This window comes from Anabrus simplex, chromosome 2, assembly GCF_040414725.1.
Source record: "Anabrus simplex isolate iqAnaSimp1 chromosome 2, ASM4041472v1, whole genome shotgun sequence".
Lineage (NCBI taxonomy): Eukaryota > Metazoa > Arthropoda > Insecta > Orthoptera > Tettigoniidae > Anabrus > Anabrus simplex.
This window is the reverse complement of record NC_090266.1, coordinates 115,311,809-115,335,167: the sequence shown is the minus strand read 5'-3', so window position 1 is coordinate 115,335,167 and position 23,359 is coordinate 115,311,809. Positions and strand designations below refer to the sequence as shown.

General features: G+C 37.0%; 1 protein-coding gene across 3 annotated transcripts in view; it reads right to left on the bottom strand.

Moving 5' to 3' along the window:
• Positions 1-1,888: 1,888 nt before the first annotated feature.
• LOC136863459 (myb-related protein A) overlaps positions 1,889-23,359 on the bottom strand; it is a 289,002-nt gene continuing 267,531 nt past the window's right edge. For all 3 annotated transcript variants that reach the window (XM_068226482.1, XM_068226481.1, XM_068226483.1), the window contains one exon: positions 1,889-3,733. In XM_068226482.1, the coding sequence (XP_068082583.1) occupies positions 3,614-3,733 (120 nt within the window). In that variant the 3' untranslated portion in view covers positions 1,889-3,613. The remainder of the gene's footprint in view (positions 3,734-23,359) is intronic.

The window sequence follows — 23,359 nt, the reverse complement described above, 5'->3', positions numbered from 1 at the left end:
GTTGTTTCGGGGTGTCGTCATATGGGAGCTACTGTACACCACGTCTAGTCACACATGGCAATGTTATGGCAGTACGATACAGGCATGACATCCCCTGACCCATTAAGTCACTGTATTGGCACCATTTTGGAGGAGAACTCATCTTAATGGACGATGGTGCACAAATCCATTGTGCGGCTCTCAAGAACTTCTTTGCTTGTTTGCTGGGCATGAACCCTATCGAACATGCCTGGAATAAACTAAAGAAGGCTCTGCAAGTTCCATGCCTAATCATCGAAGAGTGGGATAATTTGGAATGTCATTCTTGCGGACAGTATGAGATGAATTCAGGCATGCATCAATGTACTAACTGTGTGCTGTATTAAGTAAATCAAATTGAGGAAGCAAAGCTATATTATTGTAGAGGCTCTCACTGTTTTGTTGGGTAATTAACACAGATATGGTACCTCGTAATGTGCCCTGTTTTGTAAAGAGTCAAGAACTCTGGTCTGAGGTGTTGCAAAACTTTTTTTGATGTGTGTACATAAGGGAGGTAAAATATGTACTGTAAATTTATACAGAATACAGAACCAAGTTTACAGAATAGAAACCATGCTGGGTGATAAAGAGCCAATAATACCTGGATAATCCCACTGATTTAAGAACACCAATATATCCAGTTTAGTTAAGTATACTGAACATCTCCAACGTCATGACTGGAACGAATTTCATACACTGCACAGAACAATGAAACCTGGACGTTATATTCCTTGATTGTATATTTCGTTTTCAATTATGAAAGTACCATTGGAGCATTCGTAAGAAAGCGGAATACCTCATCAAAATGATAGAGGAAGTGGAGACTCATTACCAAAGCTCTGGAGCATGCACCTATGCTAAAATTTTACATACACATTCTTTCCCTTAAAATGAAAACAGGATTTAACAGAAATGTCAAGATTGCAAGAATTTGCCCAGAACTTAAAATATTATACTTTTGAAGTTAAACAAAACTCAAATTAAAAAGTCAGTGACATTAATGAGCAAATTCTTATAAAGGAGCTAATAGCCAAGATCTTGCTAGTCTGCAAACCATACATAGGAGTGAGAGAGATTGAATGAATACTGATGCATGTTTCCCAGCATGATAATTACCTAAATAAGTAGTGAACCCTTACACAGGCTTTTCAAGGATGAGATTCACATGAGAAAAGCATAAAATGATTACTTAATAAATAACTTAATTACAGCTTCAACAGAGACAACTAGAGAGAGACGAAGAATGAGCTTGTAAATATCCACTAAATCATCCTTAGTGGTCAATAAACTATATTTATGTTTAAAACTTAACAAAAGAGAAAAAGAAAAAAGAAACATCAGACATGACTGGAAGCACAGTTTTCTCATAGTATAGAAAATACATTCATCGATATGATTTGTAACATACTACTGTCACTTGATACTTACCACCAGACACCAAGGGAATGACAGAAAAAAATTGCTTTCAATTTCAAGAATTCATTTGCTTTTTGTAACTGATACACTTATGAAAAAAGTATCCAAGATCCCTATACTTCTCAAACTTGTCATACATGCTTCCTTTATCCACTGCAAGAATACGAAGGTTACACTGTCAATATTTACAAACATTTTCCTATTATCTATCATAAACTAATATACGGTACCGGTATCGCATTGTACATTATCTTAAAGTATATTTTCGTGATGTGAAGTTCATTTTTCCACAATACGGCTTAAGTCTTATATAAATTTACATCTTAGTTCTCATAAAAAGAATCAAGTTCTACAAAATTCATTCGTAATATGCTCACTATTAAAACTGCAGATAAAAAAAGAACCAGTAACAGACGAGCAAAATAGAGTAAAATTCATTAGTCAGTTTTCCACTATCAAAGTCTGAAATGTGAGTGAATTAAATAAATGAAACTAAAAAATGAAATCCATAAATTCATTAGTGTAGACTGATTAATACAAAACTAATGAAAAAATAAAATGAAAAGTTCATTACTCTTACAACAGCATACTCAACAATGCCTAAAATGATAAGTTATTAAACTGGGAACTGGAGAAACTATGACAATAAATGACAACCACATAACAATGACACCTAGATAATATAAAATAAATTGTGCTACTGAATGAGAGCCTTCAAAGCATAATCAGCTAAGTGATGACTAAGTGACTTCTAAATGTATTTCACAGATATTAACAAGTTTCCCCTATTAATTCTATGTTATTGGTGATCAGCTTTCAAAGCTTATTACACTAAAGTGAATCCCCTAAGTATATTACTTTATGTTCTGTTCACACCAGGAGGCACTCAAACAACGCGAGATGAGATTCTCAGGGTATATAAAATAAGAGATTCTCAGCATGTATACACATATATAAAGATAAGAGATTCTTATAAGATACATCGATGGCTGGTAAGCTGGCAATTTTCCTTTGTTATTATCATCAAAGGATCAATCCACTAACAATTCAAACTTTATACAATAAAAATGAGATAGCAAAATCAGTTAGCTGACATGTAGGTATCTGTTGATAAGAGTTGCAATAATAATGTGCAAATTATTTTGGGATTGCTCAATTACCAGAAATTCAAGAGCGAACAGAGAACATGCTCATGAGAAATGAATTATGCAATACTTGAACTTGAGCTAACCTTTCTCATAGCTATCCAGGATTCTCTCAACTTTTGAACATGTATTTGATTAATCCTGCACAAAGAGACTACATATCGTATTCACCTAAATCTAAGACTACTTGATTTTCCTTTTCAAATTTAATTTGTGCAAAATATACCAGTTAATATTTTGTTAGAACCCTTTGTAAGGTTTAAGCTCTAACACACAAAATTTAATCCACATTTGTGGCCATTCAAAAACTGGAAATATATCAGATGAAAAAGCCATCAAATTCATGTCATTCCTTTCATTTATCCAAATATGTTAATGGCGTGTGGCCTCTGAAGAATCCTCGGGCAGGTCTTTTCAAGTTGACACCTTAAACGACCTGCACGACTATGAAAATGGAGTCCTACCTATGATGAATTCTAATGCTGAATACAGCACATACCACCAGCGTTTGAACCATCGGAATTAACCAATGAAGGTTAAAAATCGTGACCCAGCCGGGAATTCAATCCGGGAACCCCCTGGACCATTTAGCCATGGCGCCATTTATCCTAAACAGTGATTAAATGGATTTCTGTGAAAAAGAACATCTGTGTACCAGGTAGTCTTAGATTCAAAAAAAGTGAATATTAACTCTTTCTTGGATACAGATTGACACTATTTCAACTTACATTTCAAAACAAATTTTCATAATACACGAGAGGGGTGTGTCTTCATAATAAACTCTAGAATTACAACCAACTGAAAGGATATAAATTGACCTTGTTAATCATGGGTTCATTACAGAATAGTCTAGCATTTATTCAAAATATTTACTCGACAAGCTTGTTTTGGAGTACCCTGCTGTTGAAACAAGTTTATTCTTGCTTTGTTAAATATTTAGACTAGCAGAAAGTTTTAAAACTCTAAATATGTTCATACCAATTCTTCAATGTACAAACAGACCAAGAAACTTTAAGGACAATTCATGCTCTTGACTACAGATCAAGTGAGCGAGGATGAACACCATGCTGATCTAGATACATGTGAGCTTGTTTAGTAAGATCTAACTGATCTTGAGTTCGACCATAAGCTACCATTTCCCATCTCACATCCACCTAAAAAAGAAAATAGAAATAAATTAAATTCACAAAAAAAAAAAAATCACATTTGGTTACTCAGCTGTCACAATCACACCAATTACATAGCAACTGATACACTGCCCATAAAGAAAATTTATACTTGCATTAAGAGATCACTGTGGAGTTGAGAATTTAAGATATTACACAAAATAATACACTTCAAAAAGTATTTCCTTCACATATTGCCCAGTCAACAACAGATCCTGAATTGCCCATGCTAATGAACTGGTCACGGTTAAGGGTAAACTGAGAAGAGAAGAACTGATAACCCACATTATTTTCAGTGGACCAAGATAAATACCTACTGCAATAAATTGAATGCAAGCGAGAAGAGATAAAAATCTAAATAAAGAAAATGATGGACATTGTGATTATTTGTGAAATTAGGTTATAGGGATTTAAGTTATGTTTAGGATAGTGTGATAATGTAGCAGTGCTGCGTAAACTGGACTAGTACCTTCTATACTCTCACCCATAATGCACAATACGGACATAAATTAATACTTCAGACACAGTATTCGAAGCAACTTTCAATAATACCAGTTGCCCCTTCTTGCACTTTCCTACAATTGATTTCTTTTTCTCAAGTCCATACTAAGCTTCTAAGAACAGGTGAAAAATTTTTGCCATCTTTCTACTGCAAGAAGTCCATTTGAGGGGTGATGAAGTGGCATTTACATTACTCAAAATTAACTCTCTCATTCTCCTCACATTCACTGGTTAATGCTTCACAACAGATTGCTGCACTCCTCCACACGCCACTGCTAATTATTTCATAATAGTAAGAAATGTAATGCTCAGATAACTTATCACCAGTATGGAACCATTCTTCAATTTTACACTCATCTACCTTTGTAAGCCAAGCATTATCACTGATATCTAACTTCCAGGATATTTTTAAAACCTAATCTATTTTTGTTAGTGAACCTACTAAAATCCCTTGCAAGCTTTTTGTATGTCATGATCAATATTGCAGACTCTTTGATGTACCAGCATGATACAGAACTCCTTTAACCCAGGAGTGGTGGCGTGGGGTATTTTGTGATCTGGCGCAAATTTATTTTGTTAGATTGCGCTTATTTTTAAACTTACAGACCTTGGCTGCCACACACCGCTCCCCCACATTCCTTGCCTTTTGTCTGTCAGTGGCATTGTAGTGAAGGGTCATTGTTAGAAAGAGGGATTATTGTCAAGCGGTGTAATAAAAGTGACTCACCAGTCCTTTTCGTAGGAAGTAACCTGGAACAATGTACAGTCTACCCAGTGAGTTACTCATGTAATCATGTTACGAATTCATTCAGTCAATGTCAATTCCTTATCACTGAAATGGGGTATTATGAGTATACAGCAAGGGTGACATCTCTTTTACAGTCTGTAGAAGAGAAAGAAGTTTTAGTGAGAGTGAGGATGAATGAGAAGTAGTAGACTAACAGTGATATGGGAAAGAACGCTAATGAAGAAATAATAAATATTAGTAGTGATGATTTACATTTCTCAATAGTTTTCGATCGTAACAGGAAAGGATGGTGTTACAAAGCGGACGAAAATTTCTCCTCCTAAACACATAGTGGAACCCACAACATTGCACTCATTTACTGGGAGTGATACTCTCAGCAAGAAGTACATAATTGCCTGCAGAAATTTGGGGCATTTTATTTACAAATGGTACTATGTTGCAACTCACTGTAAACTGTATGAACCTGGAAACTGAGAGTCAGAGGAAATTATACTCACAGACAAATTATCATGATTTTATGGATTGTCATAAAGAGGATAATTATTTCCAGTAGCGTAATTATTTTGGAAGGACCCCTCCCCACCACCCAGAGATATACTGCATGAATAGCATTATGTAGTTAGCAGAATCTGAGGTTGTCAGCTGAATCAAGATAAGGTGTTTAATGAAGATTATTCCTGTGCATGACAAGTTTTTAGTTTTATAACGTTCATATGCTGTGAAGCTAATCAGTATTTGATATATATGCATTTATTTTTGATAATTTCTTTGCTAGTGGCTTCATGTCGCACCAACACAGACAGGTCTTATGGCGACAATGGGCTAGGAAAGGGCTAGGAGTGGGAAGGAAACGGCCGTGGCTTCAATTAAGGTACAGCCCCAGCATTTGCCTGGTGTGGAAATGGGAAACCACGAAAAACCAACTTCAGGGCTGCCGACAGTGGGATTCGAACCCACTATCTCCCGGATGCAATCTCTCAGCTGTACGCTCCTAACCGCACGGCTTTCTGATAACATGAGTTCATAAACCTAATACATAAATATCTGATACATAAAAATAAGTAATTTTGTTATTAGAGCTAGTTCAATCATAGTGGTCAGAAAGTACCCCCACACCACCTCTCATGTTACATCAACGAGCGCCACCTGTCCAGGGTGAACTCACTGGAGAAGGCCATATTTGAATGGGCTATCCTCCAGAAATAGCAGGATTTTTAATGTCTTTTCCAATTTCTTCAAGGTTAGGGAAAGAAATGATTGTAAAAACTGTTGGAATATTTTGAAAGATTAGACTTCCCTGGTCACAAAAAATGAATTTTTATTACCATAATAGTATTTTATATAAATTTATGAAAATACACCCCCCAGAAATCTGGTACAGTTATGGATGCCAGTCATGTTAATATTTTTAAATATGACATATATTCAGGGCCACATTAATTAAAATAGACAAATTAAACATACAGTCTAACCTACGTGGTCAAGAGACAAGGGGGTCCTTCCTTATATACAACATTAACTTGCTTTTTTATTATTTAGCCTTTGGCTAAATTTAAGTCATTAAAAACTTACAGAACATGTTTCGATTGCTTAGCAATCATCATCAGCTGTGTCGCATAAAGCTTAGGTGAAAAAGCATAAAACATTTCATAATTAAAATTAAAATGTGTTAGTAAGGGACGTTTAAGTGGTGAGGGAGGGTGGATGGGGGAGGGGGGTTTGTGTTTGTTAGTTAAGATTAAAATTATGCAAATTAAAAACTATTCTAATCTTAACTAACAAACACAACCCCCCCCCCATCCACCCTCCCTCACCACTTAAACATCCCTTACTAACACATTTTAATTTTAATTATGAAATGTTTTATGCTTTTTCACCTAAGCTTTATGCGACACAGCTGATGATGATGATTGCTAAGCAATCGAAACATGTTCTGCAAGTTTTTAATGACATAAATTTAGCCGAAGGCTAAATAATAAAAAAATATCGATCAGGTGGAACCTTTTACTTAATTGTTATCTTGATTACAATATCGATATGGAATGAAGTGGATAGTATGTAATTAACTTGCTTTTGTGAGGTATGCCTTGAAGCTATCCACCATACACAAACCAAGATCACAAATACTGCAGAACAGCTGTTTCCTTCCTAACTGTCTATTACCTATTTTCCCTTTGTCTGAACACAATTTACAGTACGTAAATGTATAGAACTTGAAGTTTTCTACAGTTTACTCTGTAGTTGTTCCTAACTCGCTGACTATCTTTTGAAACATATAAAACTGCATTTAAAATGAAAATTATGAAAATTAATATTCATTAAATAAAATACACAATCGTTGAACCTTGTACTCACACTCACTTCTTGCCTGCTTACTTACACATACGTTATTTGAAGGGCACCAGCTACCACTCAGTGCAGCAATAATAGAATGAGAATCTCGACTATCTCTAGGGTGTGGGGTAATAAGTTTACTTTTGACAACATACCATATAAGTTCTGGGAAAAGGAGATTGGCATTCGGTTTGCCCATTTAATTTGAGGTTAGCTAATTCTGTCATTGAAATAATACTATGAATTCATTTGATAGAACAAAATATATTCTTTAAATTGTATATAAAAAATAGTAAGTCTTGCTGCGATAAAACAGATGTGAATATGAAATTATGACATTGCAACTGAAAGAAACTAGGCATGAATTTGAATTCTTCTTGACCAGACATTTAACAATTTATACGAAATATATCCCTCACTGGTTCACATGACTGTACCTTCAAACACTTTGAGTGTAATTACGACGTATTCCTTAGATCTGGTGTTTACTGTAGATGTGTCACGCCTAATTTGGTGATGTATCCATGTGACTGCTTCTTCTCCATATCATGACTTCTGGGTAAGTCTGCACTGTATGACCTCATTGTAAGTCTATCCTTCTATGACTTCGTAGTAAGCCTTCCCGTCTGTATCTTCAACTAACAAACTGACCAACTGTAGCCTCACTCTCTCAATAACCAACGACTAATGGCTCACTGAGTCTTCTCCATCTCGTTCACACTCGTTGACTCTCGTTGACTGACCGACTTAGGCCTCTGCTTCCAATTGAATAATGACTGACGCTACAATATGCAGCCACCTTTTATAGACGTTAGGTTGACACACCTAGGTAACCTCCAAAAATAACCATCATCGACTCCCACCTCGCAGCAAGTGTTACCTACAATGGTGTAATAACCCGGAGCTCCCTAAGTATCTCCAAGACCGTGAGCGCATCGCTAAATGCTCACGATGACGTAGCCATGACGTAGCAATGACTTGGCAGAAACACCAGCATTATTGCACAACGTAGCAATGTCATATCCACATCTGATATACAGCAACTCTTTACTGTACATGTATTTAGTGTTAATCTACCACACGTATATATGCATACATTTAACTACAATCACGCAAGCGACAAGCATTGCAGATACCAATATAAATGGTCCATTATTGGACATTATAAATTTTCCAGCTAGCTCATTCTTGGTTGCCAGCGTTTCGCCCTCGTGTGCTAGGGTGGGCTCGTCAGTTGGTATCAACATCTATATCAAGCATTGCAGAATCGAACTGAATAATAATTATATTACAATAATAGTAATCTCACAGATAAAATAATAATAATAATAATAATAATAATAATAATAATAATAATAATCATAATAATAATAATAACACAGATGAAATAATAATAACAAAAATAGAGCTATCACCTTGTAACGGGATTTGAACCGTTATAACTTGGGTGTAACAATGGACTTGTACGTTCATATAATTTGTCACACATGTTCATAACATCAGTTCACAATCATCGGCAAGTTTATACAATTTCTAACATTAAAATCTTTCTTTAAAAGAAATCATTTTAATTGGTCCACCTTCCGCCTTTTGAGTACACATCTAGACTATCCACTTGCGCGTAATTTGACTGTCCGGAATTATAGGTTTTATAGTTTTAAATCAGTGGAAAAGCTATTGATAGATGTTTAATATCTAATTTTATATAACAATTTACACCTTTTAACTCTTTAGACTGTATTATGGTTTTTAATATTCTTGTGGATACTTTGTGTTTCTTTCTTGCAATCTGGGTACAGTGTACAATGTTCTTGAACACAACAGAACACAGCACAGCACAAATTGCTTTTGCTCTTCATCTACAGTGAGCAGTCCATGAAAATCTTGCATTAATTTAACACCCCTTTTAGAACAGTCATTCACAGCTTTTAACTCCATAACTATCCTCCGAGTTTCTAGACATGAATGGTACTTGTCCATGTCAAAGGACATTCTTGAATAAAACTAGTGTATCTTCAGGCAAGAGAACAGATCTCCGCTTTTGGTTGACACAAAGTCATCTATTGTTTTCACTGAAATGAAGGTAAGATTGAATTAGAGGATGTATATTAACCCTTTCGCACTCAGCGTGCCGATCTATCGGCACAAGAGGTTATGGTGAGAAAGCTCACGGCGCAGATACATCGGCTCTGTCCTATTTAGGGATTTTGGTAATTTGCGTGGCAGTTAAATGGTAACAGTTGATCATGGCAGTAACTTAAAGCACTGAATTTTCATTTTACTCTACAGATATATCCCCCAGCCCTACAAAATATTTTTATTTTCAACAAACAAAATCTGTTGGACCGTGAATGTTTATGTTGTGGTTGTTAGAAGTTGTTATTGCGTGGATCTGTTTTGGTTGGCTTATGAATACAACAATTTGATCCTGCTATCAGTTTATGGTGACATGCACCATCTTGGGAGTAAATTACTACGGAAGTAGCGTTTACTAAAGCAGTCCATACTACAGAAGTAAATTACTACGGGAGTTATTTACTCCGAAAATAACATCGGAGAGTTGAAGTACAATTTACTCTTTTAGTTACTACTACAGAAGTAGCGTTCGTTACTCGCGGAGTAGTGCTGTGTTCGTGTATCTTCTTTAAAGAAATCTAAATAGATAAGGTTATGTGCGATAGAAAACGGGGAAGAAATGTAAGCGAAAAAGATAAATGCTTGTTAATAGAGATAATGACGATCCATGCAAAGGATATAAGGTGTAAGATACACAACATAAAGATGCTGGATAAGAAAAGAAATTCATGGAAAGTCGTGACGAAAGAATTCAATGTTTCGAGTGACTGAAAACGCAGTGAAAAGCAAGTTAAGATTCTGTAGAAGGACTTAAAAGCGAAGACGGAAGCAAAGCAGAAAGTCATGGACACGCGGGAAAAATTAAAACTGATGGCGGTTTCTTCATACAGATGGCCTACATCCACAGCAAAATTTTCCCATTTTCACACCAGGCAAATGCTGGATCTGTAGGCCCTACCTTAAGGCCACGGCTGCTTCCCAATCCCTAGGCCTTTCCTGCCCTATCGTTGCCGTAAGACCTATCTGTGCCAGTGCGACGTTAAGCAAATTGAAAAAATAAATAAATAAATACCTCTTCCGATTTCTGAAAAGTTCACCATTGTCACCGAGAGGGCAATAAATGGGAATATGCGCGCAGTCACAGTCAATTGCACCCACGATCTGTGGAAACCTGCCAACGTGAAGAATATCCTTTTATTTTCCGAATGATCATCATCATTTGCAGGCGTACCTCCCTCTTAGCCTCAACTGGTGCTTTAACCACGCGATGAAAGATACTCCAAGCATTACAAGATACTGCAAGCAGTTGTGCGGTAAACGTTAATTAGATCACCGGCAACTGTACTGAAATGTTCCGGTACTAAACACTCGTAGGGCACACAGCAACTGTAATTTGAGAGACACAACAAAATTAAGACAAGAATTCAGCTGTAAGTGATCTCCAAGTAGATTTAGAAGGAAAGTAAAGGATTCCTTCCTAAGACCAAAAACGTTCCTGAAACTCGCCGTGTTCACATTACACGGCTCTCGCCTTTCACGCACTGTAGGCCTACGCACTATTATATTTCCCATTGTTTACTGCGTCGAGATCATCAATATAATCTAAGTAATCCATAAACACGTTTGAAACGTCTTTCGTCTCATATACGGCACAATATTATCATTAGTCAACAAGTCTACACTTAGCTTACTCCATGCACAACGTGAGAGTAAATTCTAACCTATATTCGTACGTAATTTACTTCTTTAGTAATATACTACAAGATTGTGCTCTTCAACATTTTACTCGTGTAGTAATTTAGTCCAGGAGTATCTGAAAGGACAAATATTTCGGAAGTAATTTACTTTCGTATGGAAGTCGCCGAATGCTGACTTCAAGAGTACTTTACTACGGAAGTAGAACTTACTCTTGGTTGGTGCACACCACTCTTCGAGTTTATTTCGTTTCTTTGGTATATCATGTGTTCGCTGTACTTCACGAACTATGATTTTACTCCTTCTCATTACTCCGTTGTTGCACGTGCTTGTGTCATCTTTTTATCATAATCGCTAGGCAATATTCAAGGCCAAATGAGGCCGATATACTTTAATTTTCAGATGATATATAGACAGTAATAATGACCTCCTTTTGCCGAAACTGACTCCCATTATGTGGGAAGTAACACAGTCACAGCTGCTCACCGTGGATCGGACCACGAGGACCTGATATCTATGACAGTTACGTGTACATTGAGTGAATAACTTTGTCCATGCATGCTTAATGAGTGAATTACAGCCCATACATCATATTGATATAAAATTATTCAGAATGAAATTGTCTTTTTTTCAAGTCCAAGAGTAAAGAAGAAAGATGCAATAATGTCTAATCTTTGTCATTGAAAACCATAATTTATTTTCAAAGTTTTTTTTACTTTACCAATAATAGTACGTGCAAGGTATGTTCATTTCTGAAATGTTCACAGTTTCCTGTATTAGTGCGATTTATTTTATTTTAATATGTGTTAAACTGTTTACGTGTTGATTTTTTGTAATTTGGTTGGAAAATCACGGAAGTTAGTTTGAGCTTCTTCGAGAAAAAACACCTGCATGTGAGCTGAGTGCGAGAGGGAAAACGAATTAAAAATTAAAGAATGTTAATCAGGATAAAAATAAACTTACCATATAATTGTCCATCCATTTCTCCACAAAGAGGACAAATATATATCTTCAATGTGTAGATTCCCTCTGGCCAAATTTGCTACTATTTTAATTTTGATTTGTATGTCTCCTTCGCCAAAGAGTCATAGGACAGACAACTCTTCTAATAAATATCACAAGTGGTGACAATTTCTTTAGAGCCGCTTTTGATATTGTGAAATCTATCCTTTCATATGATTTTAGAACTTGTAAGAAGCAGAGATCTTGATATGGAGCTTTTATGGCTGAACTGCACTGGAGCCATGGTTTGACAAACGGTTACAATGAACAGAGAGACATCTCTTAAGGCATTGTCATTTATACTAGATTAAGTTGACCGAGCTCGATAGCTGCAGTCGCCGGGGCTGTGCCTTAATTAAGGCCACGGCCGCTTCCTTCCACTTCCTAGGCCTTTCCTATCCCATCGTCGCCGTAAGACATCTGTGTCGGTGCGACGTGAAGCAAAAAAAAATAAAAAAATAAAATAAAATTTAAGTTGTGATCTTAGCAGAAACATTTTTAAACAATAAATAGCTCTTGCCATCCATCGAGCTTGATGCATTGCCCCAGGAGGGCGTATTTTTTGTTTTTCCAGGGTGTCCTCCCGAAAACGTTAGAAAGAGCTCTACCTCTCATTGTAGGTTTATTTAAGTCACTTTCATAAAAGTCTAACATCTCTTTTATTTCCAACTCAGTAAAAATCATTTCCACTTTCTCTTTGCCACTTTCCCACCTTTTCCTCAAATGTTTAAAAAGAGGTGTGTCAGGATTGCTCGTTACATCACATACTATTCATTCAAATATACATTGTAAAATAAGTTCATATACATGATGACGGCACAGAAATATCAACAATTCCCTGTCCAATTTTTGTTCAAGTAGAACACATGCTCCATTAAGAGATGCCCAGTGTTTGATGCAGTTGTGTCACAGCAGAGAATACCCCAATATGTTAATGCACTGCCAACCATGTTTGCTTGCTCTTTACCAGAAGAATTCTGTAATTTTGGAACCCAGACGAGCTGCTTACTGTCCCCAAATGTAACAACAATTGGCAGTCTTTCTTCTTTTGGGTTCTGTATTGTGGCCAAGAGCTTCTGCTGTCGCCTGAAGGATGTATACAGAATCTCTTATACTCATCTAGCATCTATCCAAAGCAGTCACTAATTTAGAAGTAATCTTCATACCTCGCCTTGCAACATTCTACATTGGCATACTCTCCTAAAAAATTCATCAACGTTGATTTCATCTGAACTTGGAAGTGCGTTATCTGTATCTTCAGATGATAAAGGAGGTGCAGCAGAAGATTCAGATGCTGCACTCTGTTGTTTCTCTTTCCTCTCCTCTTCATGTAATTTTCTTTGCCTCCCCCTTTCTTCTTTATCTGCAAGTTTTTGGTCTACTCTTGCAAGGCAGGCTCTCTCTCTCTCTGCCAAAGTAAAAATATCCCGTCTCCTTCCAACTTCTTCATTTGTAGAGCATTTGCATGTGCAATATCAAAAAGATTTTCCAAATTATTTCTGGTGCTTAAAAATCTTCACACTTTTTCTTTTTTTTTTTTTTTTGCAATTTTCTCCACTCTGAATACAATTTTATCAGTTTTTGCGAAAATGCTGATTATGTTCCGTATGTTATAAAATAAAACTTCAAGCACTTGTCTATTTGAGGGTAATTTGTGTCCGGTTATTTGGTGTTTTATATCTCCTATTAAAAACACACGTTCCATGGCACTGCATAATCAACGTGACATTATGTTAGATTAGAGACTTGAAAACGTGTGACACAATGGATTACAATGCACATACTAACAGGCTCAGGCCTGACTCAGTGCTGGGTGGCAAGTCCGGAGTAGTTCTTGATGCCACTTCAAGTCGGCACGGGTTAGAATGCTCCGATCTCAACATTTTGTATAGGTATGTTTTAGAGTCATTCAAACAAAACTGGAGGGTGAGCGTTAAAAAATTTTTAAGTTGGAAAATAAGGGACACTAATATATATGTATGGTTAAAAGTTATTTAATAGAATCTGATGATTTTCTTGTAGAACAAAACATGTCACTCTGTTACAAAAAGCTTTCATTTTACAGCTAAGTTAGTGTTCCATGTTTTGTATTTCATGTTTCAACATACTGGACAAAGTTAAATGGACAGAAAATAACAACATAGTTCAACCTGGAAGAAGAACTAAATAATTCTACACACCATGGAAGCATCACTTCTTAAATGAACATAGTTGAGACTGAAAAAAGAACGACTTCCTTCTTAAATTAGTATGTTGGATAAGGGATTGTAAAAGTACATAAGAGTGATGCTCAAGTATGTTTATCATAATCTGGAATCACAGTCTTGAAACGTATTTTGCACAAATGCTTAAAATGGCATAAAGAACTTTATATAAAAATACCAGCAATTATCTGCAGATTCGCTAGCATGGATTTCGTGATTTGTTAAAAGTAATCGTTCCTCGGTTCTGTACCGAGACATTATTTGAAAATCCTAAGTATAAAAACTCACCGAAAAACTGAGTTTCATTTATCCCAGAAACTCTCTGTGAACTACGTTTGTGGAATTGCCTTTTGCGGGCTAAGATGACTATGCGACACAGAATTGTACATGTGAGAAACAGTCACTGGGACTAAAAAAATCAGACTTCCAATGAAGTTTCGAATTAACCGCCAACACTTAATTCAAAAGTGTCTATCCTTGCCGTGTCACAAAATATTCTAAGGTCCGTTACTGCATGCAAATAACCTTGATTCACAGTTCAAACCTTTCAAATGCCATGGAAAAACAACTATTCCCAAAATTTATCCAACAATGTGTATTTACAGTATTCAAATAATGCACTTTGATAACTCACAAACATAACCTCACACAATGAAAGAAAAAAAAAAAGCGTGATTCTAAGACTAGGAGAAATCCATGCTGGCCCCTGTGCAAGTGTTTTATTCATTAGATTACTGTACTGTGTGCATTTTATACGCTTGTACTTGCACGGAAAGTACCAGGTGCCCTTAAAACATTGTGGCTAATCGAACTTTCCTATGACGAGGGGAGAAAGTCTCTCGCATCCATCTGCATTACAACACAATACAGTCTCACTATCCTTGTACGATTTCCCGCCATGGCACTTCTCTCTTAATACAGAAATGCCAACCTTTGCCGCGTCACAAAGTATTCTAAGACCCATTACCGCATACAATCACATTGATTCACAGTTTCAACCTTTCAAATGCCATGGAAAAAAACTATTTCCGAAATGAATCTAACAAGGTGCATTTACAATGTTCAAATAATACACTTGGATAAATCAGTGACAAACATAACCTCGCACAACGAAAGAAAACACACAATTCAAAGAAGAGGACAAATTATGCTGGCTCCCCTGTGGAAATGCTTTATTTTACAGATTACTGTACTGTTTCATTTTTTAGATGCCTTACACTTGCATGGGAAGTGCCCGATGCCCTTACAACATTGTGGTTTATCAAACTTTCCTATGACAAGGGGACAAAGTTTGTCACTTCCGTGGGCATTGCAACACAGTACAATGACCCCCACCCTTGTACGATTTCCCCGCTGGCACTTCTCTCCTTTAAAAGTAGAAGTCCGTTTGGGCTCGGCATTAAAAGAATGCAGTTTCATCGACACACACAATATTGTTTGGTGCGTACAAATTGACTATATGAGCAACGCTTTTTCGTCAACTGTTTGCATCGCCAGTGTTTGCAGATTCTGCTTCACACACTGCCTGCTACTTGATATTTTGGCGTTCCTCAAAACGCTGAATACAAAAGAAGTATGATTTCACTCGAACCTAGCAAATATGAAGCACACTGTAGACACACCGAAGTGAGTGAAAATGAGGAAAGCTACCCCTGCACTTTCTGGAAGATGCATTCTATCATGATGCAGATAAATTTTTATTTTAAATTACTCTGCAACATACTTTTGTTTTAAAATGTAAAGGCAGTTTCGAATTAAAAGTCTGAATATCACCAGGAGAGTTACAGTGCGGTTAGGGGCGCGCGGCTGAGAGCTAGCATCCGGGAGATAGTGGGTTCGAAACCCACTGCCAGCAGCCCTGAAGATGGTTTTCTATGGTTTCCCATTTTTACACCAGGCTGTACCATAATTAAAGCCACAGCCGCATCCTTCCGACTCCTAGGTCTTTCCTATCCCATCGTCGCCATAAGACCTATTTGTGTCGGTCCAACGTAAAGCCACTAGCAAAAAATAAGTCAATTTCGGTAATGGGACAGACATTGTACTTCGAAATACTAATTATCCGTATTTTGAATTAAACAATTTAGATAGCATGCAAAACCATACCTTTGAATTAGGTGGGAGTTTTAATTAACCGATTTCGAATTATCAAGGTTCCACTGAAATGAAATGAAATGGCGTATGGCTTTTAGTGCCGGGAGTGTCCGAGGACAAGTTCGGCTCGCCAGGTGCAGGTCTTTTGACTTGACTCCCGTAGGCGACCTGCACGTCGTGATGAGGAAATGATGAAGACAACACATACACCCAGCCCCAGTGCCAGCGAAATTAACCAATTAAGGTTAAAATTCCCGACCCTGCCAGGAATCGAACCCGGGACCCCTGTGACCAAAGACCAGCACGCTAACCATTTAGCCATGGAGCCGGACATCAAGGTTCTACTGTACTGACTAAACTAAAAATCAGTGGAGGAATGTAATTTTTCATAAGTGGGTAAATAGGTCTTCCACAACTTAATTCTGGCTGGAATTTAATATAAAATTGCTGCAGTAGGAAATCCCTAATTAGAATTGGTCTAAGGCCGCGTGCACACCGCGCGCTTCGCATAGTGTGTTGCGTGTTGCTCAACGCTAAGCGTCACGCTAAGCAAAACCAGTGCTTTGTTCGTAATCCAGGTGTTCACACCGTCCGCGCTCTGCTGCACTGAATGCCTATCTTACAGCTAAGCGAAGCGCCAGACAACGCACAGTGTTGGTTAATTGCTTAGCGTTACCTAGCTGGTTCTGAATCTATGGAAGAAGAAATTATTCATGCAGTGTTTCAAAGAGAAGAAATATGGAACCCAAGACACGAAAACTATAAAAATGTAACTGTTTTGCAAAATAAGTGGACTTAAGTATCTGCAACAGTTGTATCGCATTCCTACAGTAAACATATACATTAATATTACTTCTACTGTCACACTTTACTGGGCTTAACATTGTGACAGGATGAAATTGGGTATGGATTTTAGTGTCGGAAGTGTCCGAGGAGAAGTTCGGCTTGCCAGGTGCAGGTCTTTTGAATTGACGTCCGTAGATGACCTGCATCATGATGAGGATGAAATGATTATAAATACACATATACACCCAGCCCCCGTGCTAATGCAATTTACTAATTATGATTACAATTCCCTACTCTGCCGGGAATCGAACCCGGGACTCTGTGACCAAAGGCCAGTATGGTAACCATTTTAGCCTTGTAGCCGGACACCTTGTGAAAAAGTGCATAGAATCTCCCAGACTCTGTCATATCGGTTTATAATTTTGCCAATGGAGAGTGGTAACATGAAGAATATCAATCTGCAGGCTAGTAGTGGGCTTGGAAGTAAATATTTCTGTTTATTAATTATATTTGTCACACATTTACCCCACTTTTGTTACGAGGATTAATTGCGTATGCTAATTGTAACAATATTTTTAAAAAAATACTATTTATAATTATTATATAAAGAGGGTGATTTAGTCGGAAATTTAATTTCCACGTGTTTGCTGCACGGTGCTCCTGGATAATTCGGAAAATTTCATTTCTCCCAATACTTCTCTGCTACATGACGCCACATTTCAGTTGCAGGGTTTGGAAGGTCAAAGGCATTTTTTGTCATTCTTAAGTAATCATAAAATTTATCACGATAAAGTCTTGCATCTCTGTGCAAACGATGGAATTCTCTGAAAGTAATTCGTTCTTCATTAAATTAATGAACCCACTTTCGATTCTTTTTCCTAATTTTCAATTGTAGGTAACTGTTATCCATCAGTAAACTGTTTCTAGTGTACTTGGAGAACGGCATTAGTTTGTGACCACGCTAAAACGCCTCGCACCAAACTAAGCTGAAAGCACGGCGTAGAGTTTTCGGTGTGAACAGCAAGCACGCCTTGCGCTATGCATAGCATTTCACGCTACACGCGATACACTATGCGAAGCGCGCTCGGTGTGCACGCGGCCTTATGGCTCTTTCAGCCTTAAATTTGCCTCATTCAAATAAGGAAGACAAGTGCATGTTCAGTCGGATTACTGTAACATCGTTTGAAACAAATTAAGAGAGACATTAAAAACCAAAGCTATTTAGAGCTTAAGGTTTGGATTAAGCCATGTGGAAACAAGTTCTTGAATTTGCTGGAACAAGGGCAGCTTACTGGTAATCAGAAAAATCAAATGGACACCCAAACTGGAAGGGGTGCAGCTTAAGTGGAACGAGGGGGGAGTATTTATATTTTTGTAACGTAAGTGTTCAAATGAGCCTCCAAGGCTCAGGTGGCAGCGTGCCGGCCTCTCACCGCTGGGTTCCGTGGTTCAAATCCTGGTCACTCCATGTGAGATTTATGCTGGACAAAGGGGAGGCAGGACAGGTTTCTCTTCGGGTACTCCAGTTTTCCCTGTCATCTTTCATTCCAGAAACACTCTCCAATATCATTTCATCTGTCATTCATTAATCATTGCCCCAGAGGAGTGCGTCAAGCTTCAGCAGCCGGCACAATTCCCATCCTCACCGCTAAATGGGGGCTTCATTCATTCCATTCCTGATCCGGTCGAATGACTGTAAACAGGCTGTGGATTTTCATAAGTGTTCAAAATCACTGAGAGAAATCCTACACAGTCTTGTGATTTACACCCACATAACAGCAACTAATTGCAAGCTACTTCAAATGTTTGACCATTTGTGGCTATTTTGGCAATCACTGTTTGCTACTTTACATCATAAAGTGCAAGCAACACTCATCCCTCTACTGTTCAAGTTAACACATGGGTGACGGGCCCCGAGAAATCTCGTAGTACGCTCGCCAGCGGTAGGTGACGGGCCCCAAGAAATCTGTTTTATTCACGACATTGTTTTCGGTCTTCCTGTGACATCTCTTGACCATATATTGAACTATTTCGAACTTGCACATTGAGTAGAATAAATCGTAGATGTATACCTGCCACTTTTCTTTTATTCACGGCCTCTTTTATTCTTTGATTTAGTTTCGAAACGTCTACTTTCTTTCTGCCGGTTCAGTCAATGACAAGATGGAGCGCCCGCGGAATACGGTGTTAGCTGACGATGATAAGAATTATATGCCGATGATCGTTCAAACGGATATAGTAATAATGAATTAGTGAAAACTGAATGTGAGAATGATAGTGGAAGTGATATTCAAGCCTCTACACGCCATAATTTATCTAGTGTGCTTATTTATTCAAGTGACTGACGACGACAACGAAGTAAACATTAATGATGTGTTGTTGAATGAACACGGATTTGCTTGCTTATCTTAGATATGTTGAAGTACTACTAGGGGCATTGGTTGAGTACTCACACCACCTTTAAAGATAAAATCTTGACTGGTTTAATATTTATGTACATTTTTATAATCAAGTACACCCTAGTATGCTTAGCAGAAAGATGTCCAGTCCACAGGGTATGTGACAAGCTCAAGCATCCGGTCAGCAATGTGTTAATGATGAAAGCAAGGTTAGCGATCATATTGAAATATATGAAACTACTTTGCAATGATCTAGAAGTATGATGAAGTCCCATTATCACAAAGTCCTCTGGAAAAATGTTAACGATACAAATACCATAATCAAAAGAATGGAAAACTTAATTTAGCATGCAAGATGAGAGTATCTGAATTACGAACTTGCATGGACGAAGGGAAATGAGGTCGTCAGCAATCAAAAAAGTTTCATCATTTCAAATATCGGTTGAACATCCATCAAAGGCAGATTACAGACAAAAAATTAAGGCAGATAAAGAAAACAGAAGAGCGGAAGATCACTAACTTGGGTTTAGATGCAGGCCAGAGAGAAGAAAGGAAAAGCACCCAAGATTATATTGACACCTTTATTTTTCCTTTCTTTGAACACGTTGCCTCAACATGAATCATTTTCCTCTCTGACTGATGAAGACAGTACTAGACAGTTTCTCCGTATGTTCTAATCTATTCTTCTAATTTAAACTACAGTGTCCTTGCTTAGATAATAACTCATGGTCATCAATTACTTTACTATGTGCCAAAAGTGTTTAAATAATAATAATAATAATAATAATAATAATAATAATAATAATAATAATAATAATAATAATAATAATAATAATAATATTATTATAATAATATTATCATAATATTATATTATATTATAATATTAATATTATAATAATTATAATAATATTATAATAATTATTATAATAATATTATAATAATTATAATAATTATAATAATAATAATAATATTATAATAATTATAATAATAATATTATAATAATTATTATATTATATTATATTATATTATATTATATTATATTATTATTATTATTATTATTATTATTATTATTATTATTATAATGATGCTAAAATTCTGGCTGACAGTTCAATAACATTTGCTCCGTCTCCATCTACGGAAGGGCAGACACTGTTACCGATTTCTTGCAAAACAAATATGTGAATTCAGTTTCTTTTGTGGTTTTGCCCGCATATTTTTATGCAAGTTAAATGGCGCATTTTGAAAAAGGTTCAAAGAAGAGATTATTTAATACAATTATAAATAAATACGGTCTAGAAAACCAAGAATAACTGCCGAGAGGATTCGTTGTGCTGACCACACGACACCTCGTTATCGGCCTTTGAGGCTGTTACATCATGGGTTTTGGTTTTATAAATAAATAATTGTCTGGCAATAAGCATGTGGCAAAACAGACAAAGCCTTTATGAAATCTCTCCCAAGAACAATTTTCCCACCAGAAAGAATGGAATATCATTACCTATGATACATTTTAAAAGACAATTCACACACATTAATGAAGGACTTTTGACATTGGGGCTTTATCCCATATTGAGCCATGCTAATCGAATATCGCCAGCAGTTTTGGGATTTTATTTTAAACCAGACACCGAATTCTCATTTAAATTTGATGATGTCTGTTGTTTAAAGGGGCCTAACATCTAAGTTCATTGGCCTGCATTTGAATTTAGAGGAATGTTGAATGTAATGAGCGCTGTTCAACAGATGGGCAGCAAAACAGCCGTTTTCCCTGTCCACAAAATACCAGCTGACCAGTAAAACAATGACTGCGCATGCATGCCTACTCTCCTTCCACTTCCGCTATCGTGCCTGCTGCTCAGTGCCCAGGCGGTTCAGGCGGGCTTGGGCTCGCCAGTAGGCAAGCACATTACCCAATCAGAATGATACATTTCTCTTTAATAATTTAAAAATATACGGCAAGAAATATTTATGCTTTTAAGGACACTAAAAAGCTACAGGCAAAGAGCTTTCGTCAGAATGCTTTACGATGTCCATTGCTTTCAGCAGTTCTCTCAAAATCGATTTAACAAAAATCAGCGTAGGGTTTTAAATATATAATAATAATAATAATAATAATAATAATAATAATAATAATAATAATAATAATAATAATAATAATAATAATAATAAGATAAATTTTTAACATTCCTTCAACTACCAAATGATTACCAGATCTAAAGTAAGACTGAAGTTTTGCCTTAACAATGGATTTTTTTAATGTGACAGTAAATCTAATGATGATATAGATGTTGATTCCAATAGGGAACCTGAAATATTTGTCCCGAATGAGTAAATTTATAATACCAATATAAATGGTCCATTACTGGACATTGTAAATTTCCCAGCTAACTCATTCCTGGTTGCCAGTGTTTTGCCCCAGTGTGCCAAGTTGGGCTCATTAGTTGGTATGCACTAGCCATGCATCTTTGTGGGTGTGCTATTTACCAACTGATGAGCCCAACTTGGCACACTGGGGCAAAACGCTGGCAACCAGGAATGAGTTAGCTGGAAAATTTATAATGTCCAATAACGGACCATTTATACTGGTATAGTAAATCTAATAGCATAGATCTCTGGTATTTAACCATGCCGTTCATTAACATAACTTGAAATAGTTCCAACCACGTTTTTTCTTTAATACTGTGGAAAAGCTGCAACTTGAAACAACTTCTCTGTCACGCTTTTCTAACTTTGTCAGTCTTCTGAGCATATGCATGCCAGGCAGGTCATTGAATCTAATGAGACAGCAGGATCATACAAGTAATCTCATCACATCATAACAAGGGTAATGCTGTGAATAATCATTTCTCCTCCATTATGTACTTGCTTGTTGTTTTAAGGGGCCTAACATCGAAGGTCATCAGCCCCCTCCATTATGTACATAGGAAAGAAAGTCAATCTCCATACCAAACTGTACCTAAATTATTCATCATTCAGACTACCTCACGTGGGCACAAAATCACTGTAGATTGAACAGTATGTGACTGCCTGTGAACATGGAGGCCAGTTTGGAATTTCAACATTGCCGAATTGGCATGGGATTTTTTGGAATTATATGAGATTTGGCTCTCAGACAGCGTAATTTTCTCATTCCAGAGGATGTCATCATGCACAAAGGAGCCAATGCCATCACAAATATGCTTCATTAATACCTACAGAACTATGGCTATGCAAAACTCAGATCTTCATGCTGAAAATTGCATTGCACAGAATGAGAACAATGTAATTACATGCTACCTGGTCTGGAGAGTGACTGCATGTTTTCATCAGAGGATAAAAATATCATTTATACCAGTAGGTCACAAGAAGTTCACGAATGGGCAGGTTTTTGGACCTTTCAAAAGGAAGCTCCATGTGACTGCTGCTTGTTCATTAGCTGTTTTGGCAGACACAGTGGAATCGAGAACACCAGAGTCGCATTTAAATCAGGCTGTAATGACCAGCACAGAGGATGGACATACACTTTTATAGATTGGCAGGCGTAATTCACAGAGAACCGGTGGAGAATAATCCCCCACATCACCAGGTACTCTGATGTCTTTAAATCTAAGGAACATCTTGCAGTGATTTTCTGTCAAACTAAACTGGAAAGCCTACTATCAGTGTCGAAGTTTGTAGTGATGGACACATTCCTGAAGCCATGCCGACAAGTATCATATAGTTGGGGACAAAACATGATGACCTCAGTTCTTGGAAGCGAGCTGGAAGCCAGCTGTAAATCCCACACTGCACCCTG